The sequence below is a fragment of the Mustela putorius genome, unplaced genomic scaffold, assembly GCF_011764305.1.
Source record: "Mustela putorius furo isolate JIRA1106 unplaced genomic scaffold, ASM1176430v1.1 tig00003834_pilon_pilon_pilon, whole genome shotgun sequence".
Lineage (NCBI taxonomy): Eukaryota > Metazoa > Chordata > Mammalia > Carnivora > Mustelidae > Mustela > Mustela putorius.
In genome coordinates, this window is record NW_025421987.1 from 54,860,961 (window position 1) to 54,881,600 (window position 20,640).

At 39.8% G+C, this 20,640-nt stretch overlaps 2 protein-coding genes across 6 annotated transcripts in view; one reads left to right on the top strand and one right to left on the bottom strand.

Annotated features, from left to right (window-relative positions):
• Positions 1-8,872: 8,872 nt before the first annotated feature.
• On the bottom strand, positions 8,873-11,315 carry SERP1 (stress associated endoplasmic reticulum protein 1). Its single transcript, XM_004755542.3, has 3 exons — positions 10,778-11,315; positions 10,404-10,479; positions 8,873-9,157 (listed from the first exon to the last, which is right to left on the bottom strand). Exons 1-3 carry the CDS (start codon positions 10,859-10,861, stop codon positions 9,117-9,119), a joined length of 201 nt encoding a protein of 66 aa, XP_004755599.1. The 5' UTR covers positions 10,862-11,315; the 3' UTR covers positions 8,873-9,116.
• A 96-nt stretch (positions 11,316-11,411) lies between these two features.
• The window catches only part of EIF2A (eukaryotic translation initiation factor 2A), a 35,929-nt gene continuing 26,700 nt past the window's right edge, over positions 11,412-20,640 (top strand). For 3 of the 5 annotated variants that reach the window (XM_004755538.3, XM_045088513.1, XM_013057711.2), the window contains exon 1: positions 11,412-11,561. In XM_004755538.3, the coding sequence (XP_004755595.1) occupies positions 11,534-11,561 (28 nt within the window). In that variant the 5' untranslated portion in view covers positions 11,412-11,533. The remainder of the gene's footprint in view (positions 11,562-20,640) is intronic. The other 2 variants (XM_013057712.2, XM_013057714.2) reach the window with 1 other exon arrangement.

Consider the following 20,640-nt stretch of genomic DNA (forward strand, 5'->3'; position numbering starts at 1 on the left):
TTCCCAAGGTCACTAAGGAACAAAGAAAAAATAATAATAAATGCAAATGAGTCTAGAGACACACTTGAAAAGTTGCTCAAGGGCACCTGGGTGGCTCAGTGGGTTTAAGCCTTTGCTTTCAGCTCAGGTCAAGATCTCAGGGTCCTAGGATCAAGCCTCTGGCTGGGCTCTCTGCTCAGCAGGGAGCCTGCTTCCTCCTCTCTCTGTCTGCCTCTCTGCCTCCTTGTGATCTCTGTCTGTCAAATAAATAAATAAAATATTTTTTAAAAAAATTTAAAAAGAGGAAATAAAGTATAATTATCCACATTCATTGCAGCCCAGAGTGTAACAGTGAACACATAAAAACATCTCTCAGGAGTCTGGACACGTAAGTGTGGCTTATTCATAATAGGTAAACTCTATGTGGCAATTAAAATGAATGAATCAGATCCACTGGAGAAACCTCAAAATTATGCTGAGTAAAAAGTAAAATTGCATATAAAATGTACAGTTTGACACTACCTATGTAAATCTTAAAAGTTCACAAGAATATGTATTGTTTATGAATTTATATATGTGTAGTAAGGGTACAAAAATGCATAAGCATGGCCTACAGTGACTTCATAAGGCAAAGGGTATATTTGTTGTATCTTTAACATTTTATTTATACTTGAAAAAGAGATTTAAAGCAAATATGGCAAAATTTTAACAACTGTGGCATATTGATGATGACATGTAGACATCTCATGTTATTTTGTGTATATTGGAAATTTTTTACAATTATAATATTTAAAACTCCAAAGCATAACATTCTATATTAGGTGCAGTTTACTCATTAAAAAAAAAAAAAAGGAATGAGGGCTAAATTGCAGTGTGGTAGCTTGGACTAGATTCTAAAATAGAGAAAGGACATTAGTAGAAAAACTGGTAAAATCCAAACAGAGTCCTAATCTAGTTAATAGTATCGCTCCAGTGTTAATGTCTTAATTTCGACAAGTGTACCATGGTTACATAAGATATTTACATTAGGGGAAGCTGAGTGAAGTGTACAAAGGAACTTTCTGTACTATCTTTGCAACTTCTCTGTAAATCTAAGTTTTTGTTGTTGTTTAAATTCAATTAGCCAACATATAATACATCATTAGTAGTGATCCAAGGGGGCACATGCACCCGAATGTTTATAGCAGTAATGTCTACAATAGTCAAACTATGGAAAGAACCTAGATGTCCACCAACAGATGAATGGATAAAGAAGATATGGTATATATTATATATATACAATGGAATGCTACGCAGCCATTAAAAAACCCGAAATCTTGCTATTTGCAGCTATGTGGTTGGAACTAGAGGGTATTATGCTGAGCGAAATAAGTCAATCAGAGAAAGACAATTATCATATGATCTCTCGGATATGAAGAATTTTAGAGGCAGGGCAGGGGGTCATGGAGGGTAGGGAGGGAAAAATGAAACAAGATGGGACCGGGGAAGGAGACAAACCATAAGAGCCTCTTTTTTTTTTTTTAATTAAGATTTTTATTTATTCACTTGACAGAGAAAAAGAAATCACAAGTAGGCAGAGAGGCAGGCAGAGGGAGAGGGGGATATAGGCTCCCTGCTGAGCAGAGAGCCCCATGCGGGGCTCCATCTCAGGACCCCGAGATCATGACCTGAGCCAAAGGCAGAGGCTTAACCCACTGAGCCACCCAGGTGTCCCACCATAAGAGACTCTTAATCTCAGGAAACAAACTGAGGATTGCGGTGGTGGTGGAGGTGGGGAGGGGGGGCGGAGGGGAGAGGATGGTTGGATTATGGACACTGGGGAGAGTATGTGCTATGGTGAGTGCTGTGGGATGTGTCAGACTGATGATTCACAGACCTGTACCCCTCAGGCAAATAATACATTATATGTTAATTAAAAAATACGTCATTGGTTTCAGACATAGTGTTCAGTAATTCATCAGTTGTGTATAACACCCAGTGTTCGTCACATTATGTGTCCTCCTTAATGCCCATCACCAATGTTTATTTTTAAAATGAGCGAAGGTGGGATGCCTGGTGGCTCAGTCTCATTTGAGACCCATGTATCCCCCGGTTTCTCTTCAGCTTTCCAAATGTAATATGTCTTCTTATTCCAATCCTGATTAGCTGGATAGGATTCACAGTCCCGTAAGTTTTGAAAAGCCATTCAGAAGGCAGAAGATTGGGAAAGGGAGATTTAGTTCAAGATATATGAATAGCAAGTGACCGTAAGAAGTAGGTGACTTCTATCAAGTCCAATACAGAGGCTAATGATACTTTCTGTTTTCAACAAGGAAGGCCCCTCAGCCTATGGGAGATATCTTGTTTTTGCAGTTTGTAAAATTAGTGGATCTTATTATGTAGATCATTTTAGCTTTTCAAAGTGCTTTTACCATCAAGTTTTCACAACAGTTGTATCAAATAGGAGGGTAAGTGCTTTCTTTTCTGTAGCCAAAGAGAACAACACCCAAGGAAGTTAGGTATCCATTTCAGAACCAGAACTCTGAGACTTCTTCAGCACTTCTCAAAGTTTAATTTGTATATGAGTTACCTAAGGGTCCTGTGAAAATGAAAATTCTGGTACAGTGGGCTTTGGGTGAGGCCCAAGATTCTATATTCCTAACAGACTTCCAGGTTACTGTGGGTCTGTTGGCCCCACTCTGAATAATAGATAAGACCATTGACATAGGCTGGTTATTAAACTCCATTGGTCCACTTTCCCTGCGGGTACTTGTCAGTACAGATGGGCTTTAACATAATGTTTAGAAAAGAAAGGGATCTTGGGGCGCCTGGGTGGCTCAGTGGGTTAACGCCTCTGCCTTCAGCTCGGGTCATGATCGCAGGGTTCTGGGATCGAGTCCCGCATGGGGCTCTCTGCTCAGCAGGGAGCCTGCTTCCTCCTCTCTCTCTCTCTGCCTGCTTCTCTGCCTACTTGTGATCTCTCTCTGTCAAATAAATAAAATCTAGAAAAAAAGAAAAGAAAGGGATCGGCTTTGGAAAGCATTCTTTTTTTTTTAAAGATTTTATTTTGTTTGTTTGACAGAGAGAAAGTGCACAAGCAGGGCGAGTGGCAGGCAGAGAGAGAGGGAGAAGCAGTCTCCCCACTTTGCAAGGAGCCCCATGCAGGACTCGATCCCGAGACACTGGGATCATGACCTGACCAAAGGCAGACACTTAACCGACTGAGCCACCCAAGCGTCTCTCAAGGTTTTATTTTTAAGTAATGTCTACACCCAAGTGTGGCTCGAACCCACAACCCTGTGAATAAGTGGCATGCTCTACTGACTGAGCCAGCCAGGTGGCCCTTGAAAAGCATTCTGATGCTGTTCTCAATCAAGCAGAAATGAATGTTAGACCTTCCTTCTTCATGTAATCCATCTGTGGTTAACAGGAAGTTGTGCACCTGTAACCAAGGGTGGAACTAGGTGGAAATATGCTTGGATATTGCCAGTGTTTATCTTTATGATTTGGGCTTTGTTAGCTCTATCTCAATCCCAGACGCATTTGAACCTTGGCATCTACAGTTGTTCATTAATTGGTGGCTCAAGTGTCAGACAGAACACAAACTCATGAATCTTGGTGGTTCATCCTAGTCCCACGGTGCTCCCGGGTGTAGGAATTAAGTGATTTTCCACATGGCTGCATGGATGACGTTTTCCCAGGTGGGCCCTGAGAGTTTCCTTTGTCCAATGTCGGAGATCTAGTTTGGTAACCACATGACATGATAAAAGCTCACCAGTGTGGTGTGGTGTGGCCTTGCTGTAGGGAATTTCTTTGTGAAGAGAATAAGCTGTCCCTTTCAGGGACTGGATCTGGTTTGGGAAGAACAGAGCCATCTGGGTTTGTGGGCTGGTTTGGAGAAAGGTGCCCACTGTGACATCCTTGTCCCTTTCTGTGCTATAGGATGGGGCCTGGGACAGAGGGCGGCTAACAGCCCACAGGCACCTGCTCTGAACAGTGTTGTCACACTCTTTCCTTATAACTGGGCAGACTGGTGTGGTGAGGTGTCAGCTTTCTTTATAAAGCACATATTATAGTTTTCTCAATGACACTTATAATGAACGGTTCTCAAATATGCCTGAAGGACAAATACAACTGTTGATATATTTCCAAACATCAAGCCTATCCTAAGAGAGTTCATTTGAAGGGTAAACTTGGATTATGGTGCTGAGCCCAGCCATCAAGCAGAGGATGCCAAGATTGGAAGTAGTTTGGATGGCTTTTGTATCGGGGTGGATTATTTTACATGTTCTTAAAGATTATTCTAATATGATAGGGCATTTGGTGCTCTCTTTATCACTCATCTAAAATGTTGAGCTCCCCTCATGTGTGTAAAGTTCCATGCTAGCCTAAGGGCCCCTGGGTGGCTCAGTTGGTTACGCGCTGCCTTCAGCTCAGGTCATGATCTCAACGTCCTGGGATTGAGCCCCCTTATTAGGCTCCCTGCTCAGTGGGGAGACTGCTTCTCCCTCTCCTGCTCCTCCTTGCTTGTGCTAATACATAAATAAAATCTTAAAAAAAAAAGTTTCATACTAGCCTCAAGGGTGGTGGAAGTAGATGAAAAAATTACAAAAAATGTGGCATTCGTTCTTAAGGATTTCATGTTCTAGCTGGGAAACTGAGAACGCTAATAAACATGGCAACATAATAAATGCTAACTAGTCCAGAGTCATCAATCCCAAAGAGAGCGTTTCTAATTCCCATGACATAGGAAAACTTCACAGAGGTGATACTTAAGCTAGATATTGAAGGGAAAGTAGTATTGTAATGTAGGGAAAATAAGCAACAACACTTAGAGCACAGGTATTTGAAAAGTGAACTTTTGGGGCTAACTTGACTAAGGAGAGAAGCAGTGGAGACAAAGCTGAAAAGGTAGGTTGGGCCATGCTGTGAAGTTTCCTGAAAAAATCAGAGCTAAAGAGACATTTCATTCCAATGGCAGCAGGAAGCCACTGAAATTTAGTAGGTATTCAGATTTTACCTTCACAGAACTCTTAAGGGTTTCATGAGATTTTAACATGTTATCTTAAAAAAAAAAAAAAAAAGACATTCTAGAAGAATCAGAATTCTTTAGCACTCAACGGATTAAAAGAGCCAATTAGGTCACCACAAGACTATTTATCTAATCCTTGTTCTGTCAATGGTTCATTGGTAATGGGAAAGATCACTTCTCTAGGCCATAATTTCCCCAAGTGTAAAATAAAAGGGCTATTCAAGATAATTTCCAAAGTTCCTTCTCGGTCTAAAATCAGTTATTTTCATTTCCCTGGTTCAGACTTCCTCATAACGATGAAAAAAGAAAAACCTGTTACTAGTGCTTTTAATGACATTGAAATCATAGTTTTATTTAAATTTGCAAATTTGTTCTATCTGCATCCCAAAGTAGAAGTTCACACTGTGAAAAAAAGTCACACATGATTTATTCACTAAAATTTTGTAATAAGAAGAATCTATGTAGGATATATGACTCCATTTTCCTTCTTTCTTTTTTTTGGGGGGTGGGCTACCAGACTGATTTTTCAACATCACAGATGAAAACTTTTAAAACAAAATACAGTAAGATTATATAACCAAATACCCTTTAAAAATGTACTCTTGGATATGTTACAGTGAATAACATTACTGATTTGACCTATTTTTTGTGCTGTACAGGAAATATCAAATTTGTCACTTAAATTCATTTTCAAAAGACATTGCATCTATAAAAGGACAAGTTGTTTTTTTTTTTAAGTTTGCAACATGCAAAAATTTTTTTAAATTACTGGTTTTCCTAAAAGCAGAAGTAAAGAGCTCATGAAAACAGAAGTGTTGTGTGTGGACGTTCTGCAGTCATTCCTATGGTTTCTCTGGGATACAGCTGAGTCCGGAAATCTTGATTCTAGTTTCTGCTCTACCTCAACGAGCTCTGAGAGAGTGGACACCATTTATACCATTTATCTGATTTTACTTTTCTTTTGAAACACTAACCACAAATATAGTCTTCATTTTACGGTCTTTTCCCCCCTACTACAGGACTGAAAGATACTTGTGTGCTGGGACTCTGTATTCACAGCTCTAACTCTGTATCTGGCACATAGCTCAATTATTTACAGAATAAATGAATTTTTTCCCCCTGTAAACTGGGGCAGTTGGACTAAACTACCCATGTCCTTTCTATCTTTAGGATTCTGTACTACAGATGATTTTACTTTGAATTAACTGAGTCCAGACGGCTGAACATTCCCCTTCAGCTTGGCTTCGAGCCTTTACTGCTCATTATTGGTCTTTTCAAATTAGGAAATTTCTGTTCTAATCCAACCTGAAGCTAACACAGAACAAGTAGCTAGAGTGGGATGAAGTTTTGACAGGAAATGATTCTCTAAGGGAAGGGACAGAGAATTTGCTGTTGAACCCAACTCCTGCTTCTTCAAGTTCTGGTTTGCACCTCAAACAGTATGTTAAAAAACTAAAAAGGTATGTAAAGACAAATCAAACGTCAAAACAATTTCTAAGTGGAAAATCTGAGGCTCTAAAGTTTTAGATACTCTAAGAGCAATAAAATTTTGTTGATGATGAACCTCCCAAGAACACAATCCAGATCTCCATGATATTCCTCTGTGCCAGCAAAACCCCAGTAATCTCAGTGAGAAGAGCAATGGCCCAGCTGTTGAATTCAGATACACACTTTTTTGATGTTAAGTCAAAGCCCATTACAATACATCCTGTTACAATGAAAAGCTTTCCTTATTTTGGAAGCCCACTCAATTATTTTGAGTAACATTATATACAACCCAATGGATACAATGAAATCACTGACAACTCCTAGAAATGTTAAAGGTAAATGACAAAGAGTAATTGGATAATGTAGACAATCCCCCAATATTATCACACTGTGTTCAACACTGCGTGACATAAAATTCAACTGGGAAAGGGAGACCGAAGGAACTATGATTTTTCCTCGAATGAGACTTAGCTAATGAGATGAGGATAAACCCTAGGAAAGGAAGTATTTAATTCACTGTGCTTTTAATGTATTTCTTGCTACTTATTCCCAGTTATAAACTTTTAATCTGTGTCTCTGGGTACTTACTTAACTCAAATACAACATAATAGTAGGCATTCTTTAAAATCATTTTCTACTAACCATAACCATAAAAAGTACACTCCAATAAGAAATCTGTAAAATCATTTCCTTTTAGAAGGCATCAAATATTCAGGGAACTTTATTTTTAAAGGACAAATCAAATAAGACATAGCTTTCATTGACCCAAACATGCATAATCCATCCTTAATATAAAATGTACTCAATTAGGAAATTACACATGAAATACAAAGGGAATGCAACTTTACATATGTAAAATGATTGCTAGCTATAGCAAATTTAACAAATTAATAAAGACACGTACAATTTAAAAAAAAAAAAAAAACCACCCTAACATCTTAAAGCCAATTATCTATAGTAAACTAGGGGATATGGAATGGTTTCACTCAAAGCAAAGAATAAGGCACCTGCTATAAATTTAGAACAAAAACTTTAATTTTTAAAGTTATAATAAAATAGAATTAGTCAACCAAGACACTTGCTTCAAAGAGGGTAACAAGTCTAGGGTTGATTTCCTGGGTGAGAAAGGCAGGTTAATAATGCAGAAAAAAACCCTGCCGATCCAAGGTCAGCTGACTCCTTCCCTGTTCTTGAGTAAAGTTCCTAAACATTCTTACCTGCTCCTCTCCCTCATTCTCCCCCTGTATTTAGGGGTATCAGAAGCTCTCTCTGAGGTTCATACTGTGCATGACTAGGTAGATTTCCCTTCTGTTCCTCTTAAGAGTTTATTTTAAAAGAGATATCCTGAGACAATAACAAAGCAGATGAGCAGCTTTCTTTCCAATTCACTGATACATGCCTTTTTTTTTTTAAATCAAGTTATGACTACATATTTAAATTAGCCTAAACTTTAAATTTTCTGGTACCAGAAAACCCAAAACCTGCCTTCTCACCCTTACCATTAGTAAAAAGAAACTTTGATCATAACCTATAGAATTACAAAACAAAGGGAAGACTAAACACTGATCCTTATCAGTAAATCCATTTAATTCCAGATGGCACTTTAGTCTGATGTATCTAGTACCCTAACAAAATTTTAATCATAGATCTAGAAAATTATTTCCAAACTAAGTTTTTAGTTGATGTGCCTTTTTTGGTATTAAAAGTGCTATTCATGTGCTAAGATGTTTTATGGCACATTGGACTCATCAGTATGTCCCGATGAGACACCCAGTTTTAGTAGTATTTTTCCCTAAAATGTTGTCTAGCATAGTAGACCCTTTTGATATATTAAAATAATTTTGGTGAATTTAATGGTGACATACTTTCCCGACTTTACTCCACCACGGTAGCTTTTGGTGAAAATAAATTGACTAATTAAGTTACAAAATGCTCAATCAAGTTGTTTTCTTATGGCATTTCAGGTTAGTATAATTACTCATGCAAAATCCAAGGTAGTGTAACAGAAATAATATTGTTAAAATAGATGTTGTAGCTATAAGCATCTCCTTTTATATTAAGCATTTAGAAGCTTTTAAAAAATTTAGGTGCTAAAGGTTATGGGAAACTAGGCTAACTGTGTAGTTGTTCCATTATAAGCACTTTATTAGAGGACTGTTACATGACCCTATACGGGAGTGTGCTTTCAATTCAAGATACAGTAATAAAGTGCCTAGCTATATAAAAATTGTAACTCCAAATTTTAAATTAAGCTAATTGCATTTACACATTAGGGTTAACAAAATCTAGACCCTATCTACATAAATTTAATCTAATTATCTAAATTGGATACTGTTTTAATAACCACATTAAAAAAATTTACTCTTTACTGACTGAATAAGTAGGGTCCACTACTGTAGCTTAACAATCAAATTTTATTGCTTTATTCATGTGGTGCTTTTGCAAGGCACTGTGGTATGGACTAGAAAACTTGGAATGACCTGTGAAGAAACCTTGGAATGACAAATGAAGGATGATATGAAAAGTCATTCTGAGGCAGGATGCTTTACTGAATTGTTTTTAACCAGGGTATCAAACATCAGGAATGAGTTCAAGTTAAAATTCACAGGAGAATGGAAACATCTTAAGGTGAGTCACTTCACATGCCCATCCTGATACTTTGAATAATCTGGAAAATTGCTGTAAAGAGAAAGAGCAAATGTTTTAGTAAGCATGCTTTGAATAAAATAGGTCTGGCACGATAAATACTTATTAAGGTAGTTCACAAGAACCCAAGAGCACCTTTTCAATTACTTGTAAATGCTATGCAACTTCACTGAAATAAAAGAAATAAAGACAAGCCTATTCTAAACAACTGAATGTCAAATTATATTTTTAAATTTCAGCCTCTCTGAATTTTATGTCTTAATGTCCAAGAGATTTTGCAATACGCAATCATTTCAGAAAGAACTTCAAGCACCAAAGCAAACAGGTTTTCTAGCATAGAATTATTCTGATTTATCCCCAAAATATTAAGTGTCCTTCTAAGGCCTGGCCTGTAATATAATCATGTTTCCTCATTCTCACAAAGCTGAAATTTGATAATCCTTAGGTTATGTAAATTGCTTGGCTCTTAGCCATTTATCAAGAAAGCTTCTAACTAGTAAGTTTAGGAAGGAGGCAAAGCGAAATGTTTAAGAGAAACCTCAGTAACTTTAGAATATCAGAATGTAAAAAACAAAAATGTGTACTTCAATATCAACAACTTAATATGCAACAATTTGCATATTAATAAATGAAGATAAATGAAGAGAGGAAAAGATATTCTGTAATTTGTAGAGACAAGAATCTATTACTTTAACAGCAGGTTAACCTGATAATTTATTTTTCCTACCATATGTCAAACGTTTCTTTAATCTAAAAACATTTATTTCATATATTAAGTTGCCAGTCAGATCCGTTTTCTTTATACAGAATCAATTCTTTTCAAGAGCTTTCTTTACTTTATAAAAGATACCCAATTCTGACATTAGGACATTAGACTCTGGGACACATTAAACTAAGTTCAACGTCCATAACATACATCATGTTCCTAAGCTTTTTTGCAAATGTATCGATAATGAGGCTGCGAACATTCTGAATTCTCATTCCGTGAGGCTTTTTTGTTTTGGTCTAAATTTCTTCCAACTTGATCATTACTAACTAAGGACCTGACCTCTTTTTCTGATCTCCTGTGAGCACAAATCAACCTGTGAGAAGTTTCTGGAGCACCACCCTCTGTGCATATGTGGGGCAAGTAATTCGGTTCAGATGAAGGGAGACTTATGTGGGGCTCCCGGCAGGTAAATTGAGAACTACGCTGGTAGGAGTCACTACTTATGGGTCACCACGTCATCCCAAACCGTACATCCAAAGCCCTACCCAATGGTAGCCCCCAAACACTTACCAGAACCACAAACAACAAAAATGAAGAGAGCCAATAACCAGGGTCCTACAGACGCCTTCTCTTCGGGAGCATTTCTCTGTAAAAATGAAGATTCCCTTTTCAAATGCAAAACCCCGCTCCGACCCCGGGCTCCTGCAGCCTACACCTCGGTCCAGGTGGCCGGGTCCTCTCAATTCACAGGTTTCCCCTGCGTTCCCGAACCACCAAGCTCCGGCACCCACTTTCCCGAACCTCCCCCACCGCGCTCCAGCCTGCCCCCGCCAGCTCGCGGCCCCGGTCCCCTAGCCTCGGGTCTCGGGGAGAACTCGACGCGGCCCTACGACCCGGGCCTGAGCCTGGGCTGGCGGACCGAGGGGCGCCTGCCCGTTCCTTACCGAGGTCTTGGCTACGTTGCCGCGCTGGGTGATGTTCTTGCTGTGCTTCTCGTTGGCCATACGGATTCGCTGCTTGGCGACCATCTTCGCGGCCCCACCACCTGCCCCCGGCACCCCCTGGACGCGCACGCTCGCCTCCCCTTGGGCCGCCGCGACGCTCTGCTCCCGGTGCCTGCGCCGCCGGAGCTAGGAGGCTCTCAGGCGGGGCACTAGCTCCGGCCGCTGGGCCTGGGCTAAGAGAGCACGAGTGCCGAGCGCTAGCGGGGCGCGGGCCGCCGACTGACTGACGACGCCGGACTGGCCGGCCGAAGGCGGGCGCGCGAGACGACAGCGGGCCGCCGGAATATTCTTGCGCCGCCGCTCTGACCGCCGCCGGGAGCGTGGAGTGAAAGAGGAAGGAAATGCAACGCAACAACCGGGCAGTGCCGTCCGTAACCTCGAACTACTTCGGGTTCGGCTGCCAACGTCAGCACTGAAGGGGCTCCGCCCCGCGGAAGCGCGGGCTCCGCCTGCTGAAACAGAAAAGGGAATACGAAGCCTAGCCACCCGACGCTCTTAAAAGTGTTGCCCCGGAGCTGCGCGTGCGCTTTCGGGCTCCTTTCCGCTACTCTCTCCAACCGGAAGTGAATTGGCCCCGAGGCTTGTGATACCGGAAACAACTCTGCGCGGTTTCCACGCTTGAAGAGACGTGGTGGGGCCGGGTTTGGCCCTCGTGAACTCTGACCCAAGCGGGTGGATTTCTCTTTCCGGGACAAGATGGCGCCGTCCACGCCGCTTCTGACAGGTGAGTCCTGAACAAGTGAGGGACTGTTTTTCAGAGCACTTTATTTTTGTGTCTTTGCTCTTGGGGATAACCCGAGAAGCATTGGTGTCTGATGCACTTTTCCTTGTGGGTTGTGGAAGATCTCGAAGGCCTTTTGGGTTTCTTGGTGTAGCGTGGCAATCGGAAGTGAGGCCCCCACCTCTGGGCCCCAGCATTCCCCACCCGTTTGGCCCATCCATCATTCCTCCCTGTCGCTTCAAGTTTCACTGGAATTGGGGAAGGAAGATAAGATCAGAAAGTGCTGGTTGAATTTGTTACCCCGGGTCTGCCGCACTGATTTTATACGAACCCTCATCTGGTGACAGACCTTGTTGACAGTGAGAAATCATTCATCCCTTTAATAAGGAACAAACAAAAACATATGATTAAGGCCCTAGAATGAGCACACATATTAAATACATCTGAACTTAAGTAATACCAAATTCTGTGCTCCTTGCTTTAATTAGATTAGAATAGAGAATAGAATAGAGAGAATAGAGCCGTATTAGTGTAGATTTAAAGTGATGAAAGTGTGCTCTGGGATTGTAGCAGTGAGTATTATAGAAATGATCTGGTAACGTTTGATGTTGAAATGGTTATGAGCATTTTCGAATTTGAACATGAGAGGATTCCTGAAATTTTGAAGTGGAGTTAGAGTTTATAATTTTGGAAAAGATAATTAACTTAGTCTTGGACTGTGTCCGAGAAGACTGGACTACAGTAACGATTGGGATTCTCATATGACTATCAAATAAAGAGAAGGGTGTTGGGAAAGAAAAGAATAGAGGCTTTCTAAAAGTCGTGGACAGGTTATGTAGAAGGGAGAAAGTCATTTTAACAGAAAGGTTGTCTACTTTTTTTTTTTTTAAGATTTTATTTATTTATTTATTTGACAGAGCGATCATAAGTAGGCAGAGAGGCGGGCAAGAGAGAAGGGGAAAGCAGGCTTTCTGCTGAGCAGAGAGCCTGATGCAGGGCTCAATCCCAGGACCCTGAGATCATGACCTGAGCTGAAGGCAGAAGCTTAACCCACTGAGCCACCCAGGCGCCCCAAGGTTGTCTACTTTTGAGGAAGGGGATTATGTCCCCTTGTGCCTTGAAAGGAACCTTTAAAAACTTGACCTTTTTCCCATTCTTCATTTTAAGATCTTTATTATTAAGCACCACGTCCACTCATATCAGTCTGGTTACCGCAGTTCCTTCATCAGATATTTATCAAATGCTGACTATAATTTATTAGATGATTATGCCAGGCAGATACTGTTTTAAAAGGCATAATTACATAATTAAATGAATTTTTTCCTCTGGCTTCATAAAGATAATTTGTATGTTCAGATTTTTGGAATACTAAATGCTTATTTGAACTCTAATAGAAAAATAGTACATTAAAATTATCTATAAATTTTTCTCCTTTAAAAATCCTTACAGGGTCTTCTTGATGCTTACAAGGTAAATTCCAGTTTAGCATAGAATGTGGAACCCTTCATAATCCTTGAAAAGCTCTTTACATCTGGCTTGTGCTCCATCAGTATTGAACTGCTTATAAAACCCTTGAGAAATAACTTCTTCAGTCTAGGATTATCCTGTTCCTCTTGATTTGACTTACTTTTCATCTTTAAAACACATTTCAAACATCATTGCCTTTTGAAGTTTTTTTCCACTCTTCCCAGATGATCAGTCAGTCCTAGGCTATTTTTGTACTTCATATATACTTGAATTTTTTTTTTCCACATAGGTTAATTATCTGGTTGTTTAGATGCTTTTCTGCCCTGCTAGACTGTGAACTCCTTGGTAGTGGGGGCAGAGTTTTACTCCTCCCTGACTTCTCGTGCCAGGTACAGTGCATGGTAAACAATAGACACTCTAAATGTTTGATGGAGGAATAAGTTAATGAAGGATCATCACTTCATTTACAGTCAAATTAACTAAGAATGACAATTTTCTTATAATGCTTAAAATCAAGGACTTTGTAAGAGTTTAAAGGTCAACTAGTCTTTCTGTTTCTCATATTCTCATATTCATGGAGGCCCAGAGAGATTGTTATTCCAAGTTGGCAGAATCAGGATTATATTTAGTCATTCAATTCCATGGTCCATTTTTCTTCTACTTAAACACACATATTAATTTTGTAAACATTGTTAGCATAGATATTTCAGCCAATAATAGATTCTTTTACTTCTAACATCTTTTTTTAAATTTAGACTCATGGAATTTTAGAGTTTAAAATAATTTGGACATTGTTAAGTAAATTTTGGTAGATATAACTTTTAATTGGAAATGATAAAAAGCCAAAGCACACCTGTGTGGCTCAATCCATTGGGCGTCGGACTGGATTAATCCATGAGATTAAGCCTCTCTTGAGTTGGGCTCTGCGCTCTGTGGGTGATCTGCTTACAATGTTTTCCATTTCTCTCTCCCTTTGCCCCTCCTCCTGCTTGCATGTGTGCACTCTAAATAAATAAATAAATGTTTAAAACAAAATTCATTCTCAGGCTAATGCTCTCCATGTTTACATTCAACCAGCTCAGCAGCCCCAAAGGAAAGCATGTTTTTTGCCAATCTCAATGCTGTCTGTTAGGCTTGACTTGGCCTGGATCTTGCTTATCTTTGAATCATTCAGTTGTTAATCGAATCACCAGGACCAAATTATATTCTCATGCTTGGACAGTTTTCCCTGGAAAATTAGAGTCTTCTAGAAGGTGGATTCTGGATGCCAGGCATGTAAAACAGTGGTCCTTATGTGAAACCCATATTTCTAATCAGCTTACCTGGTTGAGGCCACTGAGTTAATTTATTCAAAATGGAGTCATTGGGGCGCCTGCTTGGCTCAGTGGGTTAAAGCATCTGCCTTCGGCTCGGGCCATGATCCCGGGGTCCTGGGACCAAGCCCCATATCGGGCTCTCTGCTCAGCAGGGAGTCTGCTTCCCTTCCTCTCTCTCTGCCTACCTCTCTGCCTACTTATGATTTCTGTCTGTCAAATAAATAAATAAAATTAAATTTAAAAAACAAAAACAGAAGGGATGCCTGGGTGGCTCAATGGATTAAGCCGCTGCTTTCGGCTCAGGTCATGATCTCAGGGTCCTGGGATCGAGTTCCCGCATCAGGCTCTCTGCTCAGCAGGGAGTCTGCTTCCTCCTCTCTCTCTCTCTCTGCCTGCCTCTCTGCCTACTTGTGATCTCTCTCTGTCAAATAAATAAATAAAATCTTAAAAACAAAAACAAAAACAAAAAAACAGAAAAAACCAAAATGAAGTCATTGTCCTACATTGATAGGTACTGCAGTAGATACAAGGATTGGAAAAAGTATCCCATTATAATGATCACCATATCCCTGGCATAGAACCCTTGTTTGTTGAAACCTAGTAGTTTTCTCATATTAATTGAGGCCTAGAGTAATAAGTGGTACATGAGTATCCAGAAAGGCTACTAATTTTTAAAAAGATTATTTAAATACAATATTTAATATTCTTGATTTTAAACAGTTTTTCTGTGTGAAACTCTGGCATTTATTTTTTGCTTTACTGAAAAGAGCTGTTCACGTTCTAGGTTTTTCTTTCTAATAGAGCATGTTTCCAGATCCCCTTTGATTGCAGGGGGAGATCATTAAAAACAGATCATAGCAACTCTCAGTACACTATATTAAACTATCTCTACAGTCTATTCAATGTTTTGCATTTAGTCATTTCTAATTAAAATGAATTCCTCGGGGTGCCTGGGTGGCTCAGTGGGTTAAGCCTCTTTCTTCGGCTCAGGGCATGATCTCAGGGTCCTGGGATCGAGTCCAGCGTCAGTCTCTCTGCTCGGTGGGGAGCCTGCTTCTCCTCGCTCTCTGCCTACTTGTGATCTCTCTCTGTCAAATAAATAAATAAAAATCTTTAAAAAATAAAAAATAAGAATAAATAAAATGAATTCCTCATTAAAAGTAATGTAGAAAAATTGTTTTCATTACTGAAAAGAACTTTATATTCATATTTATATTTTTGCTTTTGTTAACTTGTAATACAATTTATGTTCTGTTATGAATATGATTTTGTGTCTTCTAATACACTGCATATCCTTTTATTCTTGTATAAGTTACTAAAACTGATTAAATCCAGTAAAGTGGTTCTAAAATGTCTTACAGCACTTTATGTTATTTTATTTAAGCATTTTAGTTATGCTTCTGTGTAGGGAGGTGTTAAATAAAATATTTGCTTTAATAGTGATTGTAGGGGTGTCTGGGTGGTTCAGTGTGTTAAAGCCTCTGCCTTTGGCTCAGGTCATGATCTCGGGGTCCTGGGATCGAGCCCCGCATCGGGCTCTCTGCTTGGCAGGGAGCCTGCTTCCCTCCTCTCTCTCTGCCTGACTCTCTGCCTACTTGTGATCTCTGACTGTCAAATAAATAAAATCTTTAAAAAAAAAAAAAAAAAGAAAAAAGATAGTGATTGTATGTATGAACAAGACTGTAGTGACCCAATATGATTTTTATGATGAATTCAATTGATAATTAATCCCCCTAAAATAGACATATCTGTTATAAGATATAACCACTAGTATCACCAGTTTTTTAAAGTAGCTCTGGTTTGTACTTTTGTCTCATGGACTTTATCTTAGTACAAAAATCTTGATCTATTCAATTTTTAATTTTATTTATTATTTTCTTTTTTTTTTTTAAGAGTTTATTTATTTATTTGACAGAGATCACAAGTAGGCAGAGAGAGGTGGGGGAAGCAGGCTCCCCACTGAGCAGAGAGCCCGACACTGGACTCCATCCTAGGACCCTGAGATCATGACCAAAGGCAGAGGCTTTAACCCACTGAGCCACCCAGGTGCCCCCAATTTTTATTTTAATGAAACACTTTTATTTGGTATTCCCAAGCAAATCCATTCTTGAGAAATGTTGAATAACTTTTTTCCAGGGGTATCTGGATGGCTCATTCGGTTAAGCATCTGCCTTCCGCTCAGGTCATGATTTCAAGGTCCTGTGATGAAGCCTCACCTTGGGCTCCCTGCTCATCGGGCGGTCTCCTTTTCCCTTTCACTCTCCCTCTGTGTGTCTCTCGAACAAACAAAATCTTAAAAAAAAAAAAAAAAGGAAGAAAAACTTTTTTCCAGACTTTTGATTGGCTTAATTTCTTGCCATATTTTGAAAAAGCATTATAAAAAATGGTGGTCTTTTACAAAGCCTTATATTTTGGTATAATTTAAGACTTATAAAAAGTCACAAAAACAATAAAGGGAGTTCTTAGTGTACCTTTCACCTAGCTTTCTCCAGTGATAATGTATAACCATAGTACATTATTAAAACTAGGAAATTGGTGCTTGTACAGGAGTATTTACTAAACTATAATCCTTATTTGGATTTCACCAGTTTGTGTGTATATATGGTACTAAGAAATTTTATCACATATGTAGATTCATGTAACCACTACTGTCATAATATAGAACTGCTCCATCATTGCAAAGAAGATGCTACCCTGGGGATCCTGGATGTCTCATCCATTTGAGCATCCAACTCTTGATTTTGGCTTAGATGATGATCTCAGGGTGGTGAGGTCAAGTCCCATGTCAGGCTCTGCCCTGGGTGTGGAGCCTACATAAGATTGTCTTTCTGTGCAACCCCTACTCCTTACCCCTCACTGTATGTGCGCTCTCTCTAAAAAAAGAAGAAAAAGATGCTACCCTTTTATAGTCATACTCTTCTTTCCACTCTGACCATGGGCAGCCACTGATCTATCCTCAGTGATTTTGTCATTCCAAGAATGTTATATAAATGGAATCAGAACATACAACTTTTTGGATTTTTGTTTTAAAACTATTTATTTAGAATGTGAACATGTGCATGTTGAAAAGAAGTTGATCAATTTCACTCAAGATTTTGCTTCTCCAGAAGCATACTAAAACCAGGAACTGAAAACCACATGAGACTGAATGCTTCTTGAGTGACACTCAAGAGTGACACTTTCTTACACGGACTTCTCTGTCCAGTGTTGCCTTTTAAGATTTTGAGTTAACAATCTGTATGAAAGAGGGTGGGTTAAGTAGTTTTTGTTTCTCACTGCTACTCTGTCTCAGTCCATTCAGGCTCCAGTAACAAAAATACCATAGAGTGGGTGGCTTAAACAACATTTATTTCCCATACTTCTATTAGTCTGGGAAAGTCTACTTCAAGGTACTGGAAGATTTGATTGTTTGGTGAGAATCTGTTTACTGATTCAAAGAGAGCCATTGTCTGCTGTGTCCTCATAGGGCTAGGAGGGGCGGTGGATCCGGGAATCTCTTTTATATGGGTGCTAATCCTATTCCTGGGGGCTCTGCTGTGGGACTCTAATCACCTCCCAGAGGCCTATCTCCAGATACTACCACCTCGGAGATTAAGTTTCAACATTTGAATGATTGGGTGGTAAACGGTCTGTAGTAGATCCTTTGGAGTTTTCCACCTGTCTTAGTTTGGTATGAAGATATGAAATATACAAAATATGTGTTAATCATTTATATCAGCAGAAAGGCTTCTGGTCAGCTCTAGGCTATTAGTAGTTAAATATTTGGGGGAGTCAGGTTATTGACGCATTTTGAGTTACACCAGATCCAGCATTCCTAACCCCTCTGTTGTTCAGGGGTCAACTGCATAATGTACAAAAACTTTGAATTTCACCCCAACTATAACATTGTGGTTGCTGATAACAGAAAAATGAACAAATATGGAGGACCAAGTCACTAGTTCCAAGTTCATGAGAACACAAGAGGCTGAGATGAGATCGATAAAGCTTGTTTTTTCTGTTTTACCAGCCACTTCAGGCATTATGTTCTCAGGGTCAGCAGAACATAAAACAGAACATGGTTTGATTGCATCATCTTGTGGCACATTTTCTCATTACACTGCAACTTCAATGGGACTTCACTGACCATATGCTGTTTTATTTTCCTAGGCCTATATGTAAATTCTGTAAGAAAGCCCTTAGTGTGTTAAACCACAATAGCAGCTTGTGGGAGGGACCTCATTAGGCCCACAGTTATATGTAGCCTAGTATTAAAGTGTAATCTGGAAACTAAACTCTCTAGTTTGGTAAATTAACTTTTTATTAAACCCTGAGATAAGTGTTAAAGCTGTTATTATAGTATTAAGAAAAGAATGGCCTGGGGCGCCTGGGTGGCTCAGTTGGTTAAAGAAAAGAATGGCCTCTTCTAAATGCTGATGAGTTGTACCTGGTTACAACAAATGATTCCGTGATGAGAAATAGCACTGTTTTGCCTGTTTAGTAAAAGAATTTTGATGCTGGAGAATTATAGTTCATAGTTTTAAAATCTCAGTGTTTCATTCAAGGCATAGCAATAGACTGAGCTCCTTTGAAATTATTGCCTTGAATGCAGTTATGGATTCATTTTTTTAAATCCCTCATGCCTAGCACACAGAGCTGTGAAGGGACCAGATCATATAGAGCCCTGTCTTGTAAGCTGTGTAGTGTTACAAGTTTAGATCTTGATACACGCAGAACACTTCGCTAGGCTTCACTCTATTCAAGGCCAAATGACCTGTAACAGTTTGACCTTTCAGTCTAGTGCTTGCATGTGAGGAAACATGGTATGGACTTGTGTACTTGTAGATATCTAACAAGCAACTCATCGTTTAGTTGTGTGTTTATTTATCTTGGTCCCTCCACTAGAGTGGAAGCTCCATGAGGGCATAGTTTTTTTTTGTCTTATTCATCAGTGGTTCTTTTCCTTAATAACTTCCTGACTTTGAATTACTTACTTTGGGACTATAAGTTATATTACTTTCAATATCTGAAAATTGAACTAGTTAATTCTCAGGTAGAAAATCAGTGTAATGATGGGGCTCCTGGGTGGCTCAGTTGGTTACGTCTCTATCTTTGGATCAGGTCATGGTCCCAGGGTCCTGGAATCAAGCCCTGAATCATCAGGCTTCCTGCTCCATGGGGAGCTTGGTTCTCCCTCTCTTCTCCCCAGTGCTCTCTCTCGCCCTCTCTGTCTCTGTCAAATAAATAAATCTTTAAAGAAAAAAAAAAAAAGAAAATCAGTGTTATGAGAACTGTACCTTGAGAAGGAAAATGGAGCCAAGAGTGGCCCTGTTTACCAACTGTGCTGCTTTCTCACTAAAAGGAAGAGTGGAAGATTTGTGAACAGCTGGCAGAAAAAGAAGCAGATAGAATTACAACCATGAACCTTAGTATAAGTGTTTCTTCTATTCAGTGCTTAACTGTTGCTGCTAGCAAGAATTTTAGCTGACAAAATAGTTAACTCATCACCAGGTTCTGCCAGTCTTATCTCTTAAGTATTGAACACACACTCACCATTTCCACTGTACCCCACCAGTCCAATATCCATACTCTCCTATGGGACCACTGCAGAACTGTCTTGAATAGTCTTATCCAGTCTTTCTTCCAGTTTTATTCTCTATGCCGGACCAGATTGACCTTTTCAAAATGCAAAACTGGTTCTTGAAATTCACCTAGGGGCGCCTGGGTGGCTCATTGGGTTAAGCCTCTGCCTTTGGCTTGGGTCATGATCTCAGGGTCTGGGGCTTGAGCCCCGCATTGGGCTCTCTGCACAGCGGGGAGCCTGCTTCCCCCCCACTCTCTCTGCCTGCCTCTCTGCCTACTTGTGATCTCTTTCTCTCTCTCTCTCTCCCTCTCTCTGTTGAATAAATAAATAAAATCTTTTAAAAAAATGTTTACCTAAAACCCTTTAGAAGTTTCCCACCTTAGGCCACAGACCAATGTTGCCTAACTTAGGTCACAAGAGATCGTGCTTGGTCTGAGCCCTGTTTTCTTCTCCAGCTCAGTTACTTCCATAAAGGCCTTTAGTTGCTTCTGATGCTCTATCATCTCTTTTTTTTTTTTTTTAAAGATTTTATTTATTTATTTGACAGAGAGATACCACAAGCAGATGGAGAGGCAGGCAGAGAGAGAGAGAGAGAGGGAAGCAGGCTCCCTGCTGAGCAGAGAGCCGATATAGGACTCCATCCCAGGACCCTGAGATCATGAGCTGAGCCGAAGGCAGCGGCTTAACCCACTGAGCCACCCAGGCGCCCTCTATCATCTCTTTTGCCATGGATTTTTTG